The sequence below is a fragment of the Macaca fascicularis genome, chromosome 7 (genome assembly GCF_037993035.2).
Source record: "Macaca fascicularis isolate 582-1 chromosome 7, T2T-MFA8v1.1".
In the NCBI taxonomy this organism is placed as follows: domain Eukaryota; kingdom Metazoa; phylum Chordata; class Mammalia; order Primates; family Cercopithecidae; genus Macaca; species Macaca fascicularis.
The window spans coordinates 44,037,316-44,058,543 of NC_088381.1; the positions used below are offsets into that span (position 1 = coordinate 44,037,316).

A 21,228-nucleotide genomic window follows, 5' to 3' on the forward strand; every position below is an offset into this window, starting at 1 on the left:
GTGAGAACTGTGTTAAGTTTTTCTTTTTCTTTTTCTTTTTTTGAGACAGAGTCTCACTCTGTTGCCCAGGCTGGAGTGCAGTGGCACGATCTCGGCTCAGTGCAACCTCCACCTCCTGGATTCACGTGATGCTCCTGCCTCAGCCTCCTGAGTAGCTGGGATTACAGGTGCACACTACCATGCCTGGCTAATTTCTGTATTTTTTAGTTTCACTATGTTGGCCAGGCTGGTCTCAAACTCCTGACCTCAAATGATCTGTGCGCCTCAGCCTCCCAAAGTGCTGGGATTACAAGTGTGACTACCACACCTGGCCAGCCCTCTTTTTTCCCATAATAATGTCTATCCAGATCTTTTAAGGTAGAAGGAATTTTCCCTTGCCTAGGCCATCATAGCATCCTTTTAAAGCATTCACGTGGTATACGTTGAATTGAAAGGGGAGTTTGTATCTTTTCCTCTTGTTAGATCTCCTGGAACCATATTTTTTTCACTTTCATATCTTCCAGGGTACTTTACAAAATGCATTATGCATAGAAGGTACTCAATAAATGATTAATTTAATTCAATAAAATGTAATTGAATGTTTGAAGAGGAAGGATTCTATAGAGAAGTGACAGGGCAGGGAGGGTCTGTCTAGTCTCATGGGCATGGTTTTCAGCTGTGTTTCTCTCATCTCTCCATCTCCTTCTTCCTACCCCCAAGCCCTACACACAACTTCCCTTAGGTGATTGTAGCACAATCCTAGGGCTTATGTTTTGGAAGTGAGCCCAAGGCCCAGGTAGGCAACATAGCAGCTGACTTTAGGAAGCAAACATGAAGCTTTGTTCACCCCCGTGCCCAATTTTCTGATTATAACACTTTTTTCACATTCTCATTGAAGAAAACTTGGAAAATACAAGGGTTGAAAGATAAAAAAATTACATAACCTCAATCCCTCCACCTAGTGATAATTATTATGAACATTTAAATGAATTTGTTTTCCATGTTTGGATGTATGATCTACCTCCCTCCTTCCTGCCCTCCTTTCCTTCCTTGCTTCTTTCCTTCCTTCTCCCTTCTCTTCTTTTTGTTTCTCTCTTTCTCTTTTTTTCTCTTCTCCCTCTCCACAGTCCCCTCTCTAATGAGGAACACATGTAACTAGTAATAATCTTCACATAAAAAGTGGGGAACCTATGTGAAGAAAACTCCAAAACTTTAATGAACAACATCAAAGAACACTTGAATAAATGGAAAGATACATCATATTCCTGAGAAGGAAAATGTTTGTAAGCATGCCAGTTCTTCCCACATTAATCTTTATGTCCAATGTAATTCCAATCAAAATTCATATGGGTTTTATTTGGTTTGCATGGAATATTAATTTTTTCAACTTGCTAGTGTTCATCATCTTGAAGAATAGGCAAAAGGCCTCGTTTCTTTTTTCCCTAAAGAAGATTAATGAAGGTGAACTTTTCATACCACTTACTAAAGCATATAATAAAATTACAATAATTATTTCTATGGGTAGAAAAATTGATAGATCAATGGAATAAAAAACTCAGCATAGATATTGACCTTAGTGTAAACAATAACTTGGAATGTAATAAAGGTGACACTGTAAGTCAATGGGAAAGGGAGGACTTGTTAGATGAATGGTGCCAAGTCACTTAGCTAATGATTTGGGAAAAAAACATTAGATTAAATCCTAACCTTGCATTCTATACAAAGAAAACTCCAGATGGATTAAACTAAAGTAAGATGTTTTAAAAAGAAGAAATAAAGAAATTAGGGCCGGGTGTGGTGACTCACGCCTGTAATCCCAGCACTTTGGGAGTCCAAGGCGGGCGGATCATGAGGTCAGGAGATTGAGACCATCCTGGCTAACATGGTGAAACCCCATCTTTACTAAAAATACAAGAAATTAGCCAGGCGTGGTGGCGGGCACCTGTAGTCCCAGCTACTAGGGAGGCTGAGGCAGGAGAATGGCGTGAACCCAGGAGGCGGAGGTTGCAGTGAGCTGAGGTTGTGCCACTGCACTCCAACCTGGTGACAGAGCGAGACTCTGTCAAAAGAAAGAAAGAGAGAGAGAGAGGGAGGGAGGGTAGAAAACCATTAAAAAGAGAACTATTTTTCAAGTTTGTCAAAGGAAGATTTTTTTTCAGCATCATAACCTCATATAATATTGACAATCCTCATTACAAGAAAAGTCCATGTTTCTATTAGGCTCCAATCGTAGACCTCACACTAATTCCTAGGTCATATTCTTGGGGCAAATCACTTATATTTCATGGGCTTTAGTGTGTTTGTCACTTTGAGGTATTGGATCCAATCATCTCTAAGATCTCTTCTAGTTCTGACCATCCGTAATTCTGATCGAAGTCTGTTTCCTTTGGTTTCCTTCCTTCCCCATTCGTGACCACTGACACGTGACATGTGGGACAGAAAAGCAGACCAGATGAAACTGTTTTCTGTACTGATTGTGGAAATAAAATTCACAGAGGGTATTGTTTTGTCAATTTATGCATTCAACAGAGCATTTGTTGAGTGCTTTCTATGTATGCAACAAAATATGCAACTTGTCCTCATCACTTTTACTTGTTACTACTTTTAATACTCAGAGCGTATTAAAGACATTGTTACTCCCAATTTTCCAGTCATATAATTAACATATGGCTCTTTCAGAATTTGAAGATATATTTTCTTTTGACAATCTGATTCAGAATCTAGAAAAATTATTCGAAGAGAAATTGTGAAAAGGACAAACTCTTACACACAGACATATACATATAATATTAAAATGATCGAATGAATATTCCTTAAAAATTCGCTTCATTACTAAACGAGTTAATTTTTTTTTAATGGACTGTATCTGAGATTAATCCCTTCATTGACTTCGGCAAAAATACCTGAACTGTAAGCGCTCCTAGCCTCCTTTCAGGTTTGCTTAGGCATCTCTTCCACAGACTTTACTGATACAGCATAGAAATTATGGCAAAGCCCAGTGGAGTCATTGAAGTAAAAGTCTCAGTACTGCTCAGGAAGGGATGCCAAATTAAATAAAAAGAGCCCCAGCAGTTCTGCAGCTGCGTGCCAACCGAACTGCTGGGATGAGGTAAATGAGGACCAAACTTTATTTCACTTATGACCCCAGCCAGTATTTAAACGAAAATGCCTAGAGAGTGGCACACTGCTCTGTAATAAGGAATAAAAAGAAATAGCAAAAATTATTATAATAAATGATAAATTCATTCCCAAAGTCTTTCTTAGATCTTAAGTGAAACGACTACCATTTACACTCATTTCTTCTCATGTGGTATCAACTATACACATTTTTTCTTATGAAATGTAATAGTCATGTAAGTGAAATGGACAGTACTTTGTTCTCTAGTAATTACTTTTCCAGATTACAATTTCTGTTGGAATACCACAAATAAATGTTATTAAATATAGTGAGAAAAAATAGCAACAAGGAATCATTACATTTTTGTCAACCTGAATTCCTCAGAAAATTCTGGGTCCAGTGTGTCTCAAGCTCCTTTGAAGAAAAGTTTTATGTAAAATCGAATTATCACTTGTCTTTTATTAATAGCTTTACAGAATGGGCTCCTATTAACAAATTATAGCAATATCATTGTTAGCTATGTGTCAATCCTTGGATCATTTTTTTCCCTAAAATGTATCCCAAAGAATGCTGGTTCTTTGGAATGTTAATAGGTATTCCACGCAAAAAGAGTATTGTGGTCCCATAAAATTGAGAAACATGAGGTTAAAGAGAGTCAGACTGGTTTTTATGCCATTAAGCCACCTGGAGTCACTAACACGCTGATGTGCCTTATGAATCTTTTTTTTTTTTAATTATACTTTAAGTTCTAGGGTACATGTGCATAATGTGCAGGTTTGTTACATATGTATACTTGTGCCATGTTGGTGTGCTGCACCCATCAGTTCATCAGCACCCATCAACTCGTCATTTACATCAGGTATAACTCCCAGTGCACTCCCTCCCCGCTCTCCCCTCCCCATGATAGGCCCCGGTGTGTGATGTTCCCCTTCCCGAGTCCAGGTGATTCTTTAAGAAGAGGAAATGCAGTTAGCAATGTTTCCCAAACTTCCTCAGAGTCCCTTTCTGCAGAATAGCTCACAGAACTATATTCTGAGGAGCACACTTTGGGAAATTTTGCTTAAGTGCTGGATTTCATAACAATTTTAATGGAAAAATTTCTAGACTACATTACATACTTTGCTTCGTTAGTCACGTTTTACCATAAGTTAACTGTTTTTTGTGGGGGATTGGGACATCATAATAACTCTACTTTATGTAATGCGCTGTATGGGGTCTGTGAGGCATGCAGATGCCCTCACTTCAGATAGCTGCTGTGTGTTCAAAATAGTATTTCTGCTGCAGTTTCCTCCACAGTCATTTCTATTCACCACGTTCTTTAAGTCTGTGTTCACAATCCCCCTTGTCACTTCTGCTGCTAACTACCCTTTTATCAGCCTAAAACCCCTTCCAGCTCTGCAAATTGTGATCCTATGTGTGCCTTTTCTTTCTTTCTTTCTTTCTTTCTTTCTTTCTTTCTTTCTTTCTTTCTTTCTTTCTTTCTTTCTTTCTTTCTTTCCTTTTCTTTCTTTCTTTCTCTTTCCTTCCTTCCTTCTCTCTTTTTCTTTTACTTTCTTTCTTTCTCTTTCTCTTTCTTTCTTTCTTTCTTTCTCTCTGTCTCTCTTTCTCTCTCTCTCTCTCTCTCCCCCTCCCTCCCTTCCTTCCTCTCTCTCCCTCTCTTCTCTTTCTTTTTTTCTGTGTTCTCTCTTTTTCCTTAGGCCCTGCCTGTCCTGAGCTTTGGCAGCAGAGTACCTTGGCTTTTATCAGAAGCCAAATGGCAACACTGTTTTCTCCAGGTTATTGAATCAACCAATCCCAGCTTTGTTTCCACTCACACTTCGAAACTTTTCATTTAGTTCCCTTTCCATATTCATATCTGTACTATATAATATACTCTGTATAATTTCAATCTTTTGAAATTGATTGAAACTTATTTTATGGCCTAGGATATCATTTATGTTGGTGAATGTTACATGTGCATTTGAAAAGAATGTATATACTACAGTTGTTGGTTTGTAGTGTTCTATAAATGTTAGGTCCAGGTAGCTGATGATGATTTTCAGCACATCTATATACTTACTGATTTTTAAAAAATTAATTGTTCTACCAATTACTGAGAAGAGACTTTTAAAATCATCACCTCTAATTGAAGATTTGTCTATTTTTTCCTTTAGTTTTGATGATTTTTGTTTTACATATTTTGTGTTAATATTATTAGAGACATTCACATTTATTATTGTTGTATTTTCTTGGTTATAAGAAACTTACATCTGTTTAAGACTCTTTCATCTGTTTCATCTGTTTAAGAAAAATCTCTTTTCCTCTCTCATAATTCTCTTTGTCTTGAAGTCTACTTTGATATTAATATAATTACTTCATCTCTCTTTTGCTTACTGTTTGCATGGTATATCAGTCTTTTTTGTTGTTACTTTCAACCTGTGTCTTTAAAATTAAAATGCATTTCTTAGAGTAGCATTTATCATGTCCTGTTTTTTAAGTTCAGTCTGATAATCTCTGCTTTTTAGAATGTTTAGTTAATTTCCATTTAATGAAATTTAGACATGGTTTGATTTAGAACAACTGACACAGGACTTTCCTTGTCTGCTTTGCTGACTGGGGACCTCCACAACTGGCGACATCCTCCCTGGGCCTTGCTCAGCCCTGGGCCCTGACGCTGGAGGTGCCCTGTCCGCTCAGCCTGCCTAGGTTACTTATGTACAGCCCTTTGCCTGCGTTAGGTGGTTCCCAAGCTCTTGTCCCACATCTAAGAAGAATGAGGTTATGGTAACAATTTGAAGGTTGAGGAGGACAGAAAAACATCTTATTGAGCCACAGAACAGCTCTCAGTGGACAAGGAATGTGAGGAGTGGTTCCCCACCCTCGCAGTTGGTTTCTCTTCCAATCTGGCTGGGTCTAGGGCTTTTTATGGACTCAGAATGGGGAGTGTGTGCCGATTGGTTTGTGAGTATGCAAAAAAGGTTAAAGGGAAAACACCACTCAAAGGTGGGCATGATAATGTAAAAACACAATTAGAAAAGGCTAGGTATATGTAAAATAGGTGAAGGGTGGGGATCAGTCAGTGGAAAGCACACCAAATGGGAAGAAAGGTTCTCCATCTGGTCCAAGGATTTACCTGAGACTTGTAGCTAGGCTTTAAATTGTCTCAGCCTGAAGGTCGGGTTTCACTGGGGACCTACCCCATCTGCCTAAGCATTTATCTGTCTCCTGCGGCTATCACAACCATCTTTCTATTTGTTTTCTATTTATCCCATCCATTTTTTGTTCCTTATTCTTTGATTTCTGACTGACTTAGAGTTACATATTTTTAAATAATTTTTAATATTCCATTTTAAATCTTTTATGACTTTTAAACTATACCTCTTTACATTATTTTTAGTGGTTGCTCTAAGAATTACAATATTCATCCTTAACTTACTAGAGTTTCTTTGGAGTTAATATTGCACCAGTTCACATAAGATGTAAGGAATTTGCAACTATTGACCTCCCAATTTTTGTGCTATCGTTGTCATCTACTTTACATATATTATAAAATGCACACTGTATAATAATTTTTGTTTTAAATAGCCAATTGTCTTTGAGAGAAATCAAGAGAAGAAAAAGACATAATCTTTTATATTTGCCATATATATCTGAGTTGTCATCTGAAGTCATTTTCTGTCAGCTTGAAGAATGTTTTTTAAGCATTTCTCTCTTTTTTTTTTTTTTTTTTTTTTTTGAGATGAAGTCTTGCTCTGTTACCCAGGCTGGAGTGCAATGGCATGATCTCAGCTCACTGCAACTTCCACTTCCCGGGCTCAAGCGATTCTCCTGTCTCAGCCTCTCAAGCAGCTGGGATTACATGCGCCCACCACCAGGCCCAGCTAATTTTTGTAATTTTAGTAGAGATGGAGTTTCACCATGGTGGCCAAGCTGGTCTTGAACTCCTCACCTTGTCATTTGCCCACCCCAACCTCCCAAAGTGCTGGGATCACAGGCGTGAGCCACCACGCCCAGCCGCAAACATTTCTTAAAAGAAAGCTAATGCCTGCTGGTAACACTTGCTTGTCTTTTTTTTTTTTTTTTTTTTTTTTTTTTGAGACGGAGTCTTGCTCTGTCGCCGGGCTGGAGTGCAGTGGCCAGACCTCAGCTCACTGCAAGCTCCGCCTCCCGGGTTCCCGCCATTCTCCTGCCTCAGCCTCCCGAGTAGCTGGGACCACAGGCGCTCGCCACCTCGCCCGGCTAGTTTTTTGTATTTTTAGTAGAGACGGGGTTTCACCGTATTAGCCAGGATGATCTCGATCTCCTGACCTCGTGATCCGCCCGTCTCGGCCTCCCAAAGTGCTGGGATTACAGGCTTGAGCCACTGCGCCTGGCCTACACTTGCTTGTCTTTTGTCCAAAAAAAAAAGTCTTTAGACTGGCCAAGCACGGTGGCTCACACTTATAATCCCAGCACTTTGGGAGGCCAAGGCGGGCGATCACTTGAGGTCCAGAGTTCGAGACCAACCTGGCCAACATGATGAAACCCCGCCTCTACTGAAAATATAAAAATTAGCCAAGTGTGGTGGCACATGCCTGTAATCTCAGCTGCTCAGGAGGCTGAGACAGGAGAATTGCATGAACCCAGGAAGCAGAGGTTGCAGTGAGCAAAGATAGCTCCATTGCACTCCATCTTGGGCAACAACAGCGAGACTCTGTCTAAAAAAAAAAAGTCAAAAAAAGTATTTAGATTACCTTTATTTTGAAAGATTTTTCACTGGGTGTAGAATTTGGGGTGGCCATGTTTTTTGTTTTTTCCCTATTCAGTGCTTTAAAATTCCATTGTTTCTGATGAGAAGTCAACCATTATTCAAATAATTGATCCCTATGTGTATAATGGATCTTTTTTTCTTTTCTGACTGCTTTCAAGATTTTCTTGCCTTTGGCTTCCAGGGGTTTGATTATCATATGCTCGAATGTAGTTTTCTTTGTGTTTATTCTTCTTGGGGTTCATTGTATGAGTTTCTAGGATTTCTAAGCTTATGTTTTTTTTTTAACAAATTAGGGAACATTCTGGCCATTGTTTCTTTAAATATTTTTCTCTATAATTCTCTCCCTCCTCTTCTTCTGGGGCTTCAATTACATGCAGATTATACCACATGATATTGTCCTACAGGTCACTGAAGAACCATTATGTAAAATTTTTTTCTTGTTTTTCAAATTAGGTAATTGCTGTTGATTGCTCTTCAAGTTCCCTACCCTTTTTTCTGCCCACTCTAATTTGCTGTCAAACCTATTTGATTAATTTTTTATTTCAAATATTTTACTTTCGGTTTTAGAATTTCCATTTGGTCCTCTTTTATATACATTTAATTTCTCTGCCAAGATTTTCCATGTGTTCATTTAGTATTATTACAATTTTTTAAGGTCCTTAAAATATGTATAACAGCAGCTCTAGAGTCTTTATCTGCTCATTCTAATATCAGAGTCATCTTAGGATCTGTTTTTATTGCCTATTTTTTCTTTTGACTATGGACTACCTTTTCCTATTTCTTTGTATATACAAAAATTTGTATTGTTATAAACATTATAAATGTTATGTTATAGAGACTTGGAATTGTTATCTTGCTTTCTAAAGTGCTGATATTTATTCAAGTAGGCAGTTAATTTGGCTAGATTCAAACTCCAGACTCTATCCTTGCTGTGGTTGGTAGCAGCTGAAATCTCTGCTCAGTTTTTACAAATCTTTAACGGTTCCATCCTGGCTGGGCTCTTTAAAAACCTCTTTCAGATACCTGGAGCTCAGAGGTCAGCCAAGGATTTATGTCATTTATTTGCAATTTTTGGAGTCTCCTCTCCTTCTTGCAATTTCCTCATTTCTATTATTTCCCCCTATTTTCAGCTTTTATGACAGCACTAAACTCCATCCTCTGACTTTCAAGCCAGTAAGACTGTGTTTTTCTTCTTGAGTTATAGCCACTCTGCCTTTCATAGTCTGAGAAGTACTTCCAGGCCAGAAATTACACACACATAAATCTCAACTGTTGCAGTTCCCTTCTTTCAAGATCAGCCACCCCCTAGTTTCTGCCTGCTTTCATTCTCAGTGCCTTCAAATAGTTGGAGTTTTGTGGGGGGTTTTTTTGTTGTTGTTTGTTTATTTTTTACATTTTTCCAGAGTGTGTTATTATTGTTTTCAGGAGAGAGTCTTTTATAAGCTGCTCCACCATTACCATAAAGGTGATACTTGCTATTGTATTACCCTTATCAAAATAGAAGATATTCGCTACTAATATGTCCATTTTAATTGCGCCTTCCCAGAAAGTTTTAAGTGATTATTTTTTAAAACATTCTTTGCTCTTTTTCTCATTCACTTGAGATAATAAGACAGAATTAGATGAGCTTTGAATTGCATAATGCCTTCAGGATAGTATACAAATAATTACAATATATGTTATAAATGTAACAAGATAAGTAAAAAGAAAAACTATAGAAAATCAGAGGAAGAAGAGATCAGAAGTGATTTCCTACAGGAGATTACATTTAAGCTAGTTGTTAAAGGGTGACAAGAATTTAATAGCAGAGTCTAGAGGAGAAGAATATTCTGGAAGGAACATTATAAGAAATGCAAAAAAGTGATAGTGAGGCTCAAGTCTTACTGATTATATATATAATTTATGACTTAAAATCAATACTTAAAAGTTCATGGCATGAACATACTGCTGTACTCAACAACATGGTGAATCTCACAACCAGTTTTGAAAGAAAAAAGTCAGATACAAAAGAATACCTACTGTAATAATCTATTTATATAAAGTTTGAAAACAGAAAAACAATAGGTGGCAATAGAATTCAGAATGCTGGCTGCCTTTGAGTTGTGGTAGTGACTGGGAGGGAGCAAAAGAGGGGCTTCTGGTGCCTGTAATGCTCTACTCCTTGCTCTGGATACTAGTTACCCACAGTGGTCACTTGGTTACAATTCATCACTTTTGCCTTTTAAAAAATGAATATTGTGGCTGGGAATGGTGGCTCACACTGGTAATCCCAGCACTTTCAAAGGCTGAGGTGGGAGGATCACCTGAGCCCAGGAGTTAAAGACTAGCCTGGACACCATGGTGAAACCTCATCTCTACACAAAATACAAAAATTACCCAGGCCTGGTGGTGTGCACCTGTAGTTCCAGCTACTCAAGAGGCTGAGGTAGGAGGATTGCTTGAGCCCAGGAAGTCAAGGCTGCAGTGAGCTGTGATTACACCACTGCACTCCAGCATGGGCAAGAGAGCAAGACCTTGTTTCAAAAAAAAAAAAAAAAGAAAAAAAGAAAAAGAAAAAAATGTTGTACTTCAATAAAATGTTTACATGGAAAAAAAACCCATTCACACATTCCTGGTGTGAAAAATAATTTATGGAATGCATCTCCATATATTAATTCATTAATTCCTCACAATCGCCTTATGGAAGAACAGTGATGGTGAATTTTATGTAAAATAGGATTCTATAAATTCAAAATATCATGATATAAAATAATAAATTCTTGCTTTATTTTTATTTTTATTTTTAGAAACTGGGTCTCTCTGTCACTTAGGCTGGAATGTAGTGGCATAATTATAGCTCACTGCAGCCTTAAACTCCTGGGCTCAAGCAATCCTCTCACCTCACTCAGCCTCCCAAGTAGCTGAGATTGCAGGTGCATGCCCAGATAATTTTTTTTATTTTTTGTAGAGACTGGATCTCACTATGTTGCTTAGTCTGGTCTCGAACTCCTGGCCTCAGTCAATCCTCCCACATCACCCTCCCAAAGCACTGGGATTGCAGGCATGAGCTGCTGCACCCAGACAAATTCTGACCTTATACATAAAGGTTGAAATAATTCAAATTTGAGTGAATTTTATATATATATATACATACACACACATACACACATATATATACACATATATAGTGAATTATATGTGTTTGTGTGTCCTGTATTATTTAGTATATGAGTTCTGAAAATATAGAAAATAATAATAGATTAAATACAACCATAGTTAACAGTTTGAGCATGGCAGTTTGTGGCTCATCTGGCAGTTCTACAATGTCAGGTCCATACACACTTTCCATCTGACTGCTCTGACCTCCTGGACAGGCATCTTGTGATCTCAGGTGGCTACTCACCTCCCACCATCATGTCTTTATTTCAGTCAGCAGAGTCAGTAGGTTCCTATACCACTGGCCAGAACCTTGTCTGAAAGCCACAGAAAGCTGCAAGGCAGTCTGGGAGGTATAATTTCTGGCTGAGTAGTACATTGGATGTCAGCCAGCAGTCTTTGCCATACCTGCCATTCTTTGCCTGTCTTGAATTATGTGAGTTCAGAATTATGAAATGCTTCCAGAAACAGATCCTTTACATAAAAATTACTTGCACTGTAGATAAGAGGATTCCTGTTTTACAGAAGATAAAACAGACTCAGAGAAGTTAAATAACATACATTCTGCACTTTGCTAATTAGGTGACAGAGCTAGGAATCCAATCCAGTGCTCCAAGCCCAAGATTCTTGCCTTTACTATAGATGCCTCCCCAGGGAATTTTCTTCTGTCTCCAAGAATGCTGTTAAACCTGACCAAGAGGAATTGAGAATCCTACTGTAGCTAAGTTAAGTGGCACCAAGAAAGACCTGAGAAAGCTGGCAGAGTGGTAGGACATAAGGGTAGAGCTGGTGACCTAAGCTGTGCTTGGTGAAAGCATCAGAAACTAAGAAAGTACAGTAAAAAACAAAAAACAAACAAACAAAAAAGCCCCACTGGGCCATGAAGCAGTGACTTGCATTTTTCATTTTGCCTCTGAAATTGATAAACTGTATGCTTTGACTATTTCTCCTTTCTGTTTCTTAGTTTTCCTCTTCCATAATATGGGGACGGGGTTGGGTCAGGGTTGCCGAATATGATCATCCAGGTTGAGCACAAATTCACTAAGCAGAAGATGTGGGAGCGAAGTAGAGAGGTACAGCATAGCTCGAATCCTAACCTTTCCCGACCCTCCAGGTACTACCAGCAAATTGTAAAAATACTGAGATTCTCAAAAATACTACAAAATCTGGAGAGAAGACAATCAAGCAGACATCCTTATTTTTTCTGTCTTCTGACTACAGAGACTTTTAAGAAACGTGAAATTGGAAAGTATATAATGTGTCTGACACTTTCTGAGAAAAGTAAAGTCTTCAGGACTCTATGAAAATATTCCAGAGTGCTTGGGGGTTGAAGGTAGGGAGGGATGGCCTTATCTTCAACTAAGTAAGCAAGCCCTGATAGAGGATGTTTATCAAGATCTCAAGAGAGGCAAGAGAGCCTAAAAACTTTAACAAGGACTGCATACCTCAACAGAGGCTTCCCCTGTCCAAGCCTCAGGTAACAGAAAGGTAGAAAAACCCCAGAATGCCCAGTTCTCACATGTTGCTGGGAGAGATCACACACTGGTACCAAATAATGGGGGAGGAGATTCTACATAACAGCAAGTAGAATGTCTGGACAGAGCTACCCAAGTACGCACAAGGAAAAAAGAAATGATATAGTCACTATACGGATTTCCTGTGGTCTTTGCATTTTCTCCAAGTCAGTATTTCACCCACAGCTAATGAAAGCAAGGGAGGGGAAATGGAAGGGAGAATTATGGGCTGCAAAAGACAAAGTCTAATGTAGAAACAACCTAAATGAAGGAACAGAAGGAATTTTCTCACAATTTCTTCACATTATGCTACAACCTAATAAGAACATAAATTAATTAAAATGAGCTCAAACATGAGATGATAAAATAGCAGAATAAAAAAAGGGAGATTGCAGATATAAGGAAACAAATTGAATACCAGAATACTTTATGGAACTCATAAATAAACTATAAATACAATGAACATAACAAACATTGCTGAATATTAAAATACTGACATAGAGAAAAGACTGTAAGTACAGTAAATGCAGAAGAAAAAGACAAAGGAGGTTAATTAGAAGCTAATAGATATACCTATTAGTTTGGTACAAACTATAACAAAGAAATCCAAAAATATAATGACTTAAATAAATTAGTTTATTTCTCACTCTCAAAACAGTCCACGAGTGAGAAGTCCAAGGCTGGCAGGACAGCTCTGCTCCACACAGTCGTTCAAGATATGGTTTCTTTCATCTTGATCTCCATCAGCTCCTCATTACAGTAGTTACAGGACATTCTAATCCCAAAGGTGGAAGCTGGCTCCTCTCCATACCTACATTTCAGCCCACAGGAAGGATGATGATAGTACTGCCAAGCACTCTGTGGACACGACCCAGAGGTTAGACAGATCATTTCTGCTTACACCTTATTGACCGGAATTTGGTCATTTGTCCACATTTAGCCACAGGGGATGCTGGGAAATGTATTCTGTAAGTGGACAGCCATGTACTCAGCTGAAACTCAGGATGTACTCTTCTACAAATATTTTTTAGGTAAATATTTGGATTTCAAAGAGAAAGAATGCTTCAGACATCCAGATGAAAAGAAAGTAAATCACCTACCAGGGGTGGAAAAGCAGATGGCTGTCAGACTTCACAATAATTCTCATTGTGGAAGAAAATGGTGCAATGTCTACAAAATTTGGTGAAAAGAAAGAATGACCCCAGATGTAATTCAAGTATAAGTTGCATTAATTCTAGTAAAGTACACATGAACACTTGTTGGGAAAAACTGCTTGGTAACCAAAGCTAGCCAATTAAGAGATCAATCAAAGAGCTCAAGCAGAGAATCCATGACAAGTGAACTATTTGTGAGCACTGGACCCATTTACATGTAGAACTGATACTAAGCAATCTTAGAATTATGGTACCAAAACAGAATGGGAACATTATAAATCTGGGTGATATAAAAATAATGATACAATCATATTGGGAGGTGAGGGAGTGGAGATCAGGGCATCAAGAGAGTTCTGATTATCTCACCATTTGAAGCTAAGATATAGTATCCAAAATGAAATCATGTGGTAAATAGATCTAAATGTTTTTCAGAATCAACTTTATTTAACTGTAGAGCAGGGGTACACAAACTACTGCTTGAGGGCCACCTGTTTTTGTAAATAAAGTTTTTGTCCATTTTGTCTGTTACAACAAAAATACGATAAACTGGGTGGTTTATAAACAATAGAAATTTATTTCTCACAGTTTTGGAAGCTGAGAAGTCCAAAATCAAGCTGCTGGCAAATTTGGTGTCTGGTGAGGACCTGTTTCCTGGTTCATAGATGACGCCTTGTCTCTGTGTCCTCACATGATGGAGGGGACATGGCAGCTCTCTGGGGTCTCTTTTTATAACCCCATTCATGACGATTCCATCCTCATGATCTAACCACCTTCCAAAGGCCCCATCTCTTAAAAGTATCACATTGGTGATTAAGTTTCAACATGTGAATTTAGGGGGGACACTAACATTCAGACCGCAGCATACAGCTTCACCCATTTATTTACACATTGTCTGCCTGCTGCTTTTAACTACAAAACAACAGATCTGAACAGAGCCTTCATGCCTAAAATATTTGTTATTTGGCCCTTTAAGGAAAAATTTGCCAGACCTTGAAGAGGCATCATTTTTAATTCAGAGAAATCTTGTGGTAAAGAAATATTTATTTGAAGTTTAATAATGTGTTAGACTTAATGCAGCCTTTTTTCCTCGTGTAAAATTAATAACATAAGTCCTATTTTTTATACAAGGATGTATTAATCATTCTAAAGGTGTCAGGGATGATGGATCACCTGATGATATTTGCCTTGATTTCGTAAACTTTTGTCTTTTGTATTTCTACACTGCTTGAAATCTTTATAATGGGCATACATCATTTTTACCACAATAATAAAATAGAGTGGTTTTCCTATTTGAAAACACTGGAAGCAAATATGCCATAATATTAACAGTAGTTAATTCTGGCTGATGGGAATATGATTGCTGTTTTCTTCTTTAAGCTTTTCTATATTTTTTACATTTTCAAAAATTTTCGGCTGCGCGCATTGGTTCATACCTGTAATCCCAACACTTTGGGAGGCCAAGGCAGGAGGATGGCTTGAGCTCAGGAGTTCAAGACCAGCCTGGGCAACATAGTGAAACCCTGTCTCTACAAAAAAACACAAAAAAGTAACCAGGTGTGTCAGTGCACACTTGTGGTCCCAGCTACCTGGGAGGCCGAGGTGGGAGGATCACCTGAGCTCAGGAGGTGAAGGCTGCAATAAGCTTTGATCATGCCACTGAACTCCAGCCTGGGTGGCAGAGTAAGACCCTGTCTCAAAAAAAAATTTTTAAAGCTATTATAGAAGATTTAACATCAAGTGATAAAGTTCCAAATTCCAGTTGAGGAAATAATAATGAAAAACTAGCTATTAGGGACATTGTTCTATTTATAATATGATTTATATTATATCATATTATACAAACTACAAAGTATGGTTGCAGAATAAAATATAATAAAAAGCATGACAAAAAGAAGCAGCCACAGCAGATGATATTTGAATCCTTTCAGGCGATCAGCACATTCATAAAGCTGGTTTCTTTAATTTGCATCAGTTTCAGTCTACCTTTCCAGTCTCATTCCCTCATCCTACCCTCCTCATACCCATACCCTATACTCCAGTCACATAGAGCTCCTCCTCATCAGTGAAATCTTTATGCATAAAATATGCTATTTTGCACCATTGCTACCACTTTTTCTACCTATAACTGCATCCTCTTCTCCACCTGATATAATTTAGTTCTTTCTTTAAGATGCAATTTAAATATCACTTACTGCAGTACATCTTAACTTTGGCTGTGCATCAGAATCACCTGGGGAGCTTTCTAGAAATACTGAGACCCAGGCCTCAGCCCACCTATTCTGAGTTAATTGCCCAGGGTTGGGGCCCAGGCAGCAGTATTTTTAAAAGCTCCCTGAGTGATTCTAACATACAGCCAGGGCTGAGAGTCGCTGCAAAGCCTTCTGCAATACAAGCAGGCAGAGTTAATTACTCCCTCTTCTATACTCCTACAGCCCTTAGCTTTTCCATTGCTCATGAAATTTAATGCTCATCGTGTTAAAGTTAGTGTTATATAGTAAGTGCTCAGTAAATGCTGAAGGTCGTTTCATTCCTTCACCCTCCAACCAAGCATACGCAAAAGTGGTTATGCTTACCATGGAACAGGACAGCACGGTGGGCAGATGTTTCCTATCTGACGCTATCTGAGGGATTTATTTCTGTCAACGAAAACACGACCTTCCATTTCCCAACACATACCCACACACACATACACACACGTGCACACACACACACTACACACACAGTCACCTCACTGCCTTTTCAGCATAGTTCTTCGATCTGGTGTTTACATTGTTTAGACTGATGCAATTGAAAGAATTAAAGCAGTGTTATGAATGTGCTGATTGCCTGACAGAGTCTGAACATCACCTGCCTACTCTCCTCTCCTTTGTGTCATCCTTTATATTGTGTTTTATGTTGGATCCTGCTGCTTTAGCTTGCCAGAGCAGGTTGTCAGGTGTTCTTTGTCAAAGGCTTTCAGAAAATCCAGATAAATTATGCTCTGTGTCCTGAAACTGCCAAGCCTATATTTTACATCATCACAGTGCTTGACAGGTTTATTTAAGTTGAATCTTTCTCTCCTCCTCCGATTTACCTTTGTCTCACTGACCCCTATATCAATCAGACAAGTAGAGACCCTGCCACTTTTGATATTGAATATCCTCAGCTATGTACATGCCTTCTAGAGCACAGTGCATTGGGTATCTCTGCCTCTCTGATTAGGAGGAGATCCTGGAAGCTACTCATGTCTGGAGATGAGGTGGGGAGAGGAGAGCTGAGTGTGAGGGCAAGAAACCAAGGTGGATCAGGAAGACCAAAGTCTCATAATAAATAAATCTTACGAGTCCCACACTCTCATTAAGGTGAGGCTGGTAGCACCTCCCTTTCCCCTTCTGACTCACCTGGGGAGACACAGATTGCGCTAACAGTCTATTCTTTCCTATTCAAAATACTATTTATATTTATTTACCAAACATCATCAAAGTGTTTGATATTCATGGTGTTACCACATCCTGGCAGTGGGGGCCCTAACCCTTTATCCAGACATTTCTCAGCTCATAGATACTTATTTTGTAAAGTGATTTTCTCCCCCGGTCTCGATGAAGCTTTCCCTTTGTTTTTCCTTAAAGTCACTATGACCTTAATGGCAATAAGGTATTGTGCCACCGAGTCCAATGGCAAATTTTACTAATGTAAAATCAGATTAATTTCAGAATTGAATAATCTGTGCATCTCTAGTATACTGTATGGCCTGAAACAAATCTAATCTTTATGTCTTAAGTTCTTTATTAGTTAAATAGCAAACTGTTACCTAGTTCCCTTGGAAGTTATGCAAATTAATTAATGTTTGGAAAATGACTTGAAAATTCAGTCTATAAATACCAAACAGTTGCATCTTCCCTGCTGAGAGAACCCAAGTAATTCATAAACTCCTATAATAAAGGTAAAAATGGTGTAGTTGGACTATACAAACAAATGTGATTTATATGCAATATATGTAATCTTTAAAATCTAGAAACCATTTAATAGAAACAATTCATATTTTGTAACTGTAATAAAAACATTTTATGACTTTAGGAAAAGTAATTATCTTCTATAACTAATCCAGATATTGTGTCTTTGTAACCATCTCTGAGATCTGCAAAAAAATCTACTCAGGATTAATATTGATTGATATGTTTATCTTTTAATTCTTCCAGGTTTTTTTTTTAACATTAACACTCTAACATTTATTTCCTGGGAAATTTTTTGGTACAAAACTTTGCTGTATTCAAAACCTCCTCTGTCAAGATTTAGCATTTTTATATTGTAGTCATTAAAATTGAACAAAATCTTAATAGTTCTTTTATTAACTACTATGTTGACTTTATATAGTGGAAACCACAACATGTTAATTGGATTTAATTAGCTATTTTAAATTACACAAACTCCTGACAGTAGTAGACAATAGCACAGAGCATTCATGAGCAATAAAATTGGAGCTGATATTGCTACTTTATTAAAACTTAATGCAACTATTCATAACTTTATTGTTTACAAGAAGAAAACTGTGTTCACTGTGAAGGCAGAAATGTTTGCTGAAACAAATTTTTGATTATCTAGGTAAATGTTCCAAAGTTAATCAAAGGGTCTACCGTATCCAACCTCACGGTTCTGCCGTCTTCTCATCGCACAGATCCCTATTTCACTCCTGTACCAGTCTTACAAGCAGATGCCCGCAAAGGTTAGTGATTCGATAGCCATTTTATGCGTTTAGGAACTTAAGAGAAAGAGCATTGAGGTAGGATCGGAGGCCTGAATTTGGACTCTGGCTCACCTACTGATTCTCCTGGGTGACCTCAGACAAGTCAGGTCCTCACTCTGGTCTGAGTTTCCTGCTCTGTAAATCAAAAAGTTGGACAAGACAATCACTAGAGTCCCTTCCACCTTTAAAATTCATCATTCTATGGATTTAATATTGATTATATTAAATATAGATGGTGTTATTACCTAGTAAAATGATCATTGTGTTTATGTGATAGCATTAGAATTTATTAAGTTTCTGAGCAGATCATTTCTGATATATTATTATTCTGGCAGCATTTTAAAAATTTATTTCAATATCCTATTATAAGGAAATATGAAGCCAGAATTAATGTAATTAGTGTTTAAACTATGCATGTTTTAGTCTAAACTCTAGTCTTGTGAAACCAGTGGATTTTGTTTTTAAGCAAAGGATTTCATCTTTATCTCAGTATCTCTAGTACCTAGAACCATAGCCCGCATTTTGTAGATACTAAGTGTAGGTTGAGTGAATAAGAAAATGAAAGAATAAGCAAACAAGTGACCAAATACTGAATGTTCTAAGTGTAACCATCTCTGGTATTTAATTTAATTGACCAAAGTGTTAAAGAATGCCTAAGTGGATCCCTTTCCTATCTCAAATATAACTTAGTGAGATGGTCCTTAATTACTTCTTATCTCACTTTCTGCCCATTGGTCTGGAATATTTAGGACCCAAAGCTGGTTCCCAAAGGTTATTCTGCCACCTGGAAATCCAAAGTTCTCCAACTTCTAGCTACTGCATCCTCTGTCTGCTGGTGGTAGATAACCTGAGATTATTATAAGTCTCTGGATTTGTTAAGCTCACAACTTTAATAGTTATAAACCATTGTTCAGCAATCTTTGTGACATATGCTTTCTAGTTAGCTTATGTAATATTTACTTGCTGGGAATACTAAATAACACCAGCAGAGTGTTCCCATTTCTTGCTTTAATACCATCTTATATTCTTCCTGAACCAAATTAGGATGAATGAAATAGTGAATGAATGAATGAATGGATCGATATATCCTTCTGTCTGTCTGTCTGTCTATCTATCTCTCTACTATGCTTTAGCAATAGAGACAATAAAAAGTTGCCACAAAATAAAGGTAAATCTAGAATTTTGGCAACTTCATCCAGAAATAAAATCACATTTTCATTTCTAAATTATCTTCATGAGAACACATGGCCTACCATAATATTAGGGATTAATAAATTAATCGACAAATATTTATTGAGTACTTGCAATATGTCTGGTATTGTGCAAGATACTATGAATGTCAGGAAGCCACAAGTCACAGAAATATAAATACAGTGTCTATATTTTTTTAGGTGTTTCTAATGCCCTTAAATGTTGTTTAAGCCTCACCCCAGATCTACACAGGTCCAGAATGAGGTGAAAGACTAATAACATGCCGAAGAGAGAATCATTTTGAAAAATGAACTTTAAACTTTCCTACTTTTTCTTGAATACCTGGCTAAATCCAAAAAAGAAAGCTTCACCCCACCCCTCCAAATGGTTAAGAATACAAGTTTTACATTACATAGACCAAATTTCAGCTTGGGTCTGTGACCTGAGGCAAATTGCTCTTTGTCTTAGAATAAACTCTGAACTCTATGAACAAGGCGTACTTGATCTGGCCCTCACCTACATCTCCATTTCTCATCCCACTCAGCTGTCTTTATACTTAGCCCCCTAAGCCTTCTCTCTAATCTTTATCAGGCCAAGCACATTTGCAGATCAGGCCTTCACAAGTGCCTTTTCCTCTGCCAGTAAGGGCCACTTCCTCAAACACCTGTCCTTTTCCTTCAGAGATTATCACAGTTTATCATAATATATTTATTTTAAATCTATTTAATATCTTCTTCACCACTAGAGGCTCCATGAGGTCTTTCTGGTTCGCCACTGCATCCCCAGCCCACAGAATAGTTCTTGACACATAATAGGCACTTTATTAGTTAAATGAATGACAGAATGAATGAACTTATAATTCTTAATCTATTCAACAGGAAAGTAAGAGTGGATTTAATAAAACCTGGTGTTTTATTAAACATGATGAGGATTTAATAAAACAATGGTGTTAAAGGATAACTTTCAAAAACAGCTAAAATCACGACTGTCATACAAACATAAAATGAACACAGGTCAAAGATTTTTATTTAATTCATCAGTTAACAACCGGTTCAAAGAGAATCCAAAGAATGGACACATTTGTAGATCAGGAATATTGAAATAAATTTGCAAATAAATGCAAAATTGGATTTCCCATGAGGAGAATTCCCCTTCACCAGACAGAATTTGTTTTCATGTCTATAGATAAGAATTATTTGCATTATGATCAGTTATTTATAAAGTAACCTCAATATCTACAGTGTCGTAAGTAGCCTAATCAAAGACTAGGCTCAGATATTCACTGGAGATTTCAGGACTCTATTAAAAGGGTATCCAGTGATCCCATTTGCTTATTCTAAAACTTAAAAAAAAATATTATAATCTTCTCCCCTTTTGACCAAAACAATCTCAAAAACCAAAAAATCGCAGAATAAGGCTGGTCTCAGTAGGTTTGGCCTGATAATTTACATAGGTGGAGCAAAAATGTTCATTACCATATAAACTACCTTAAATTTGCTTTGTTGGAAGTTTTTGTAGGGAATCTCAGCCTGAATAAAATCCCCTATTATTTGCTATCCCAAGGCTAGGAAATCAAGCCCAAGAAACTCTGTTCATCAGATTTCAACTGCAGGACCTATACATTTGGGTAAATTTCTCTCTTCTAGAAGTCCTCCAAATATCTTAAAGTTCTTGGGGCTATAGCA

General features: G+C 37.6%; 1 protein-coding gene across 1 annotated transcript in view; it reads left to right on the forward strand.

The window, feature by feature from the left end:
- Nucleotides 1-21,228, forward strand: part of IQCH (IQ motif containing H) — a 256,827-nt gene that overhangs the window by 65,680 nt on the left and 169,919 nt on the right. Inside the window, exon 5 of the mRNA XM_065547585.2 lies at nt 18,211-18,331. Within this exon, the coding sequence (XP_065403657.1) occupies nt 18,211-18,331 (121 nt within the window). The remainder of the gene's footprint in view (nt 1-18,210; nt 18,332-21,228) is intronic.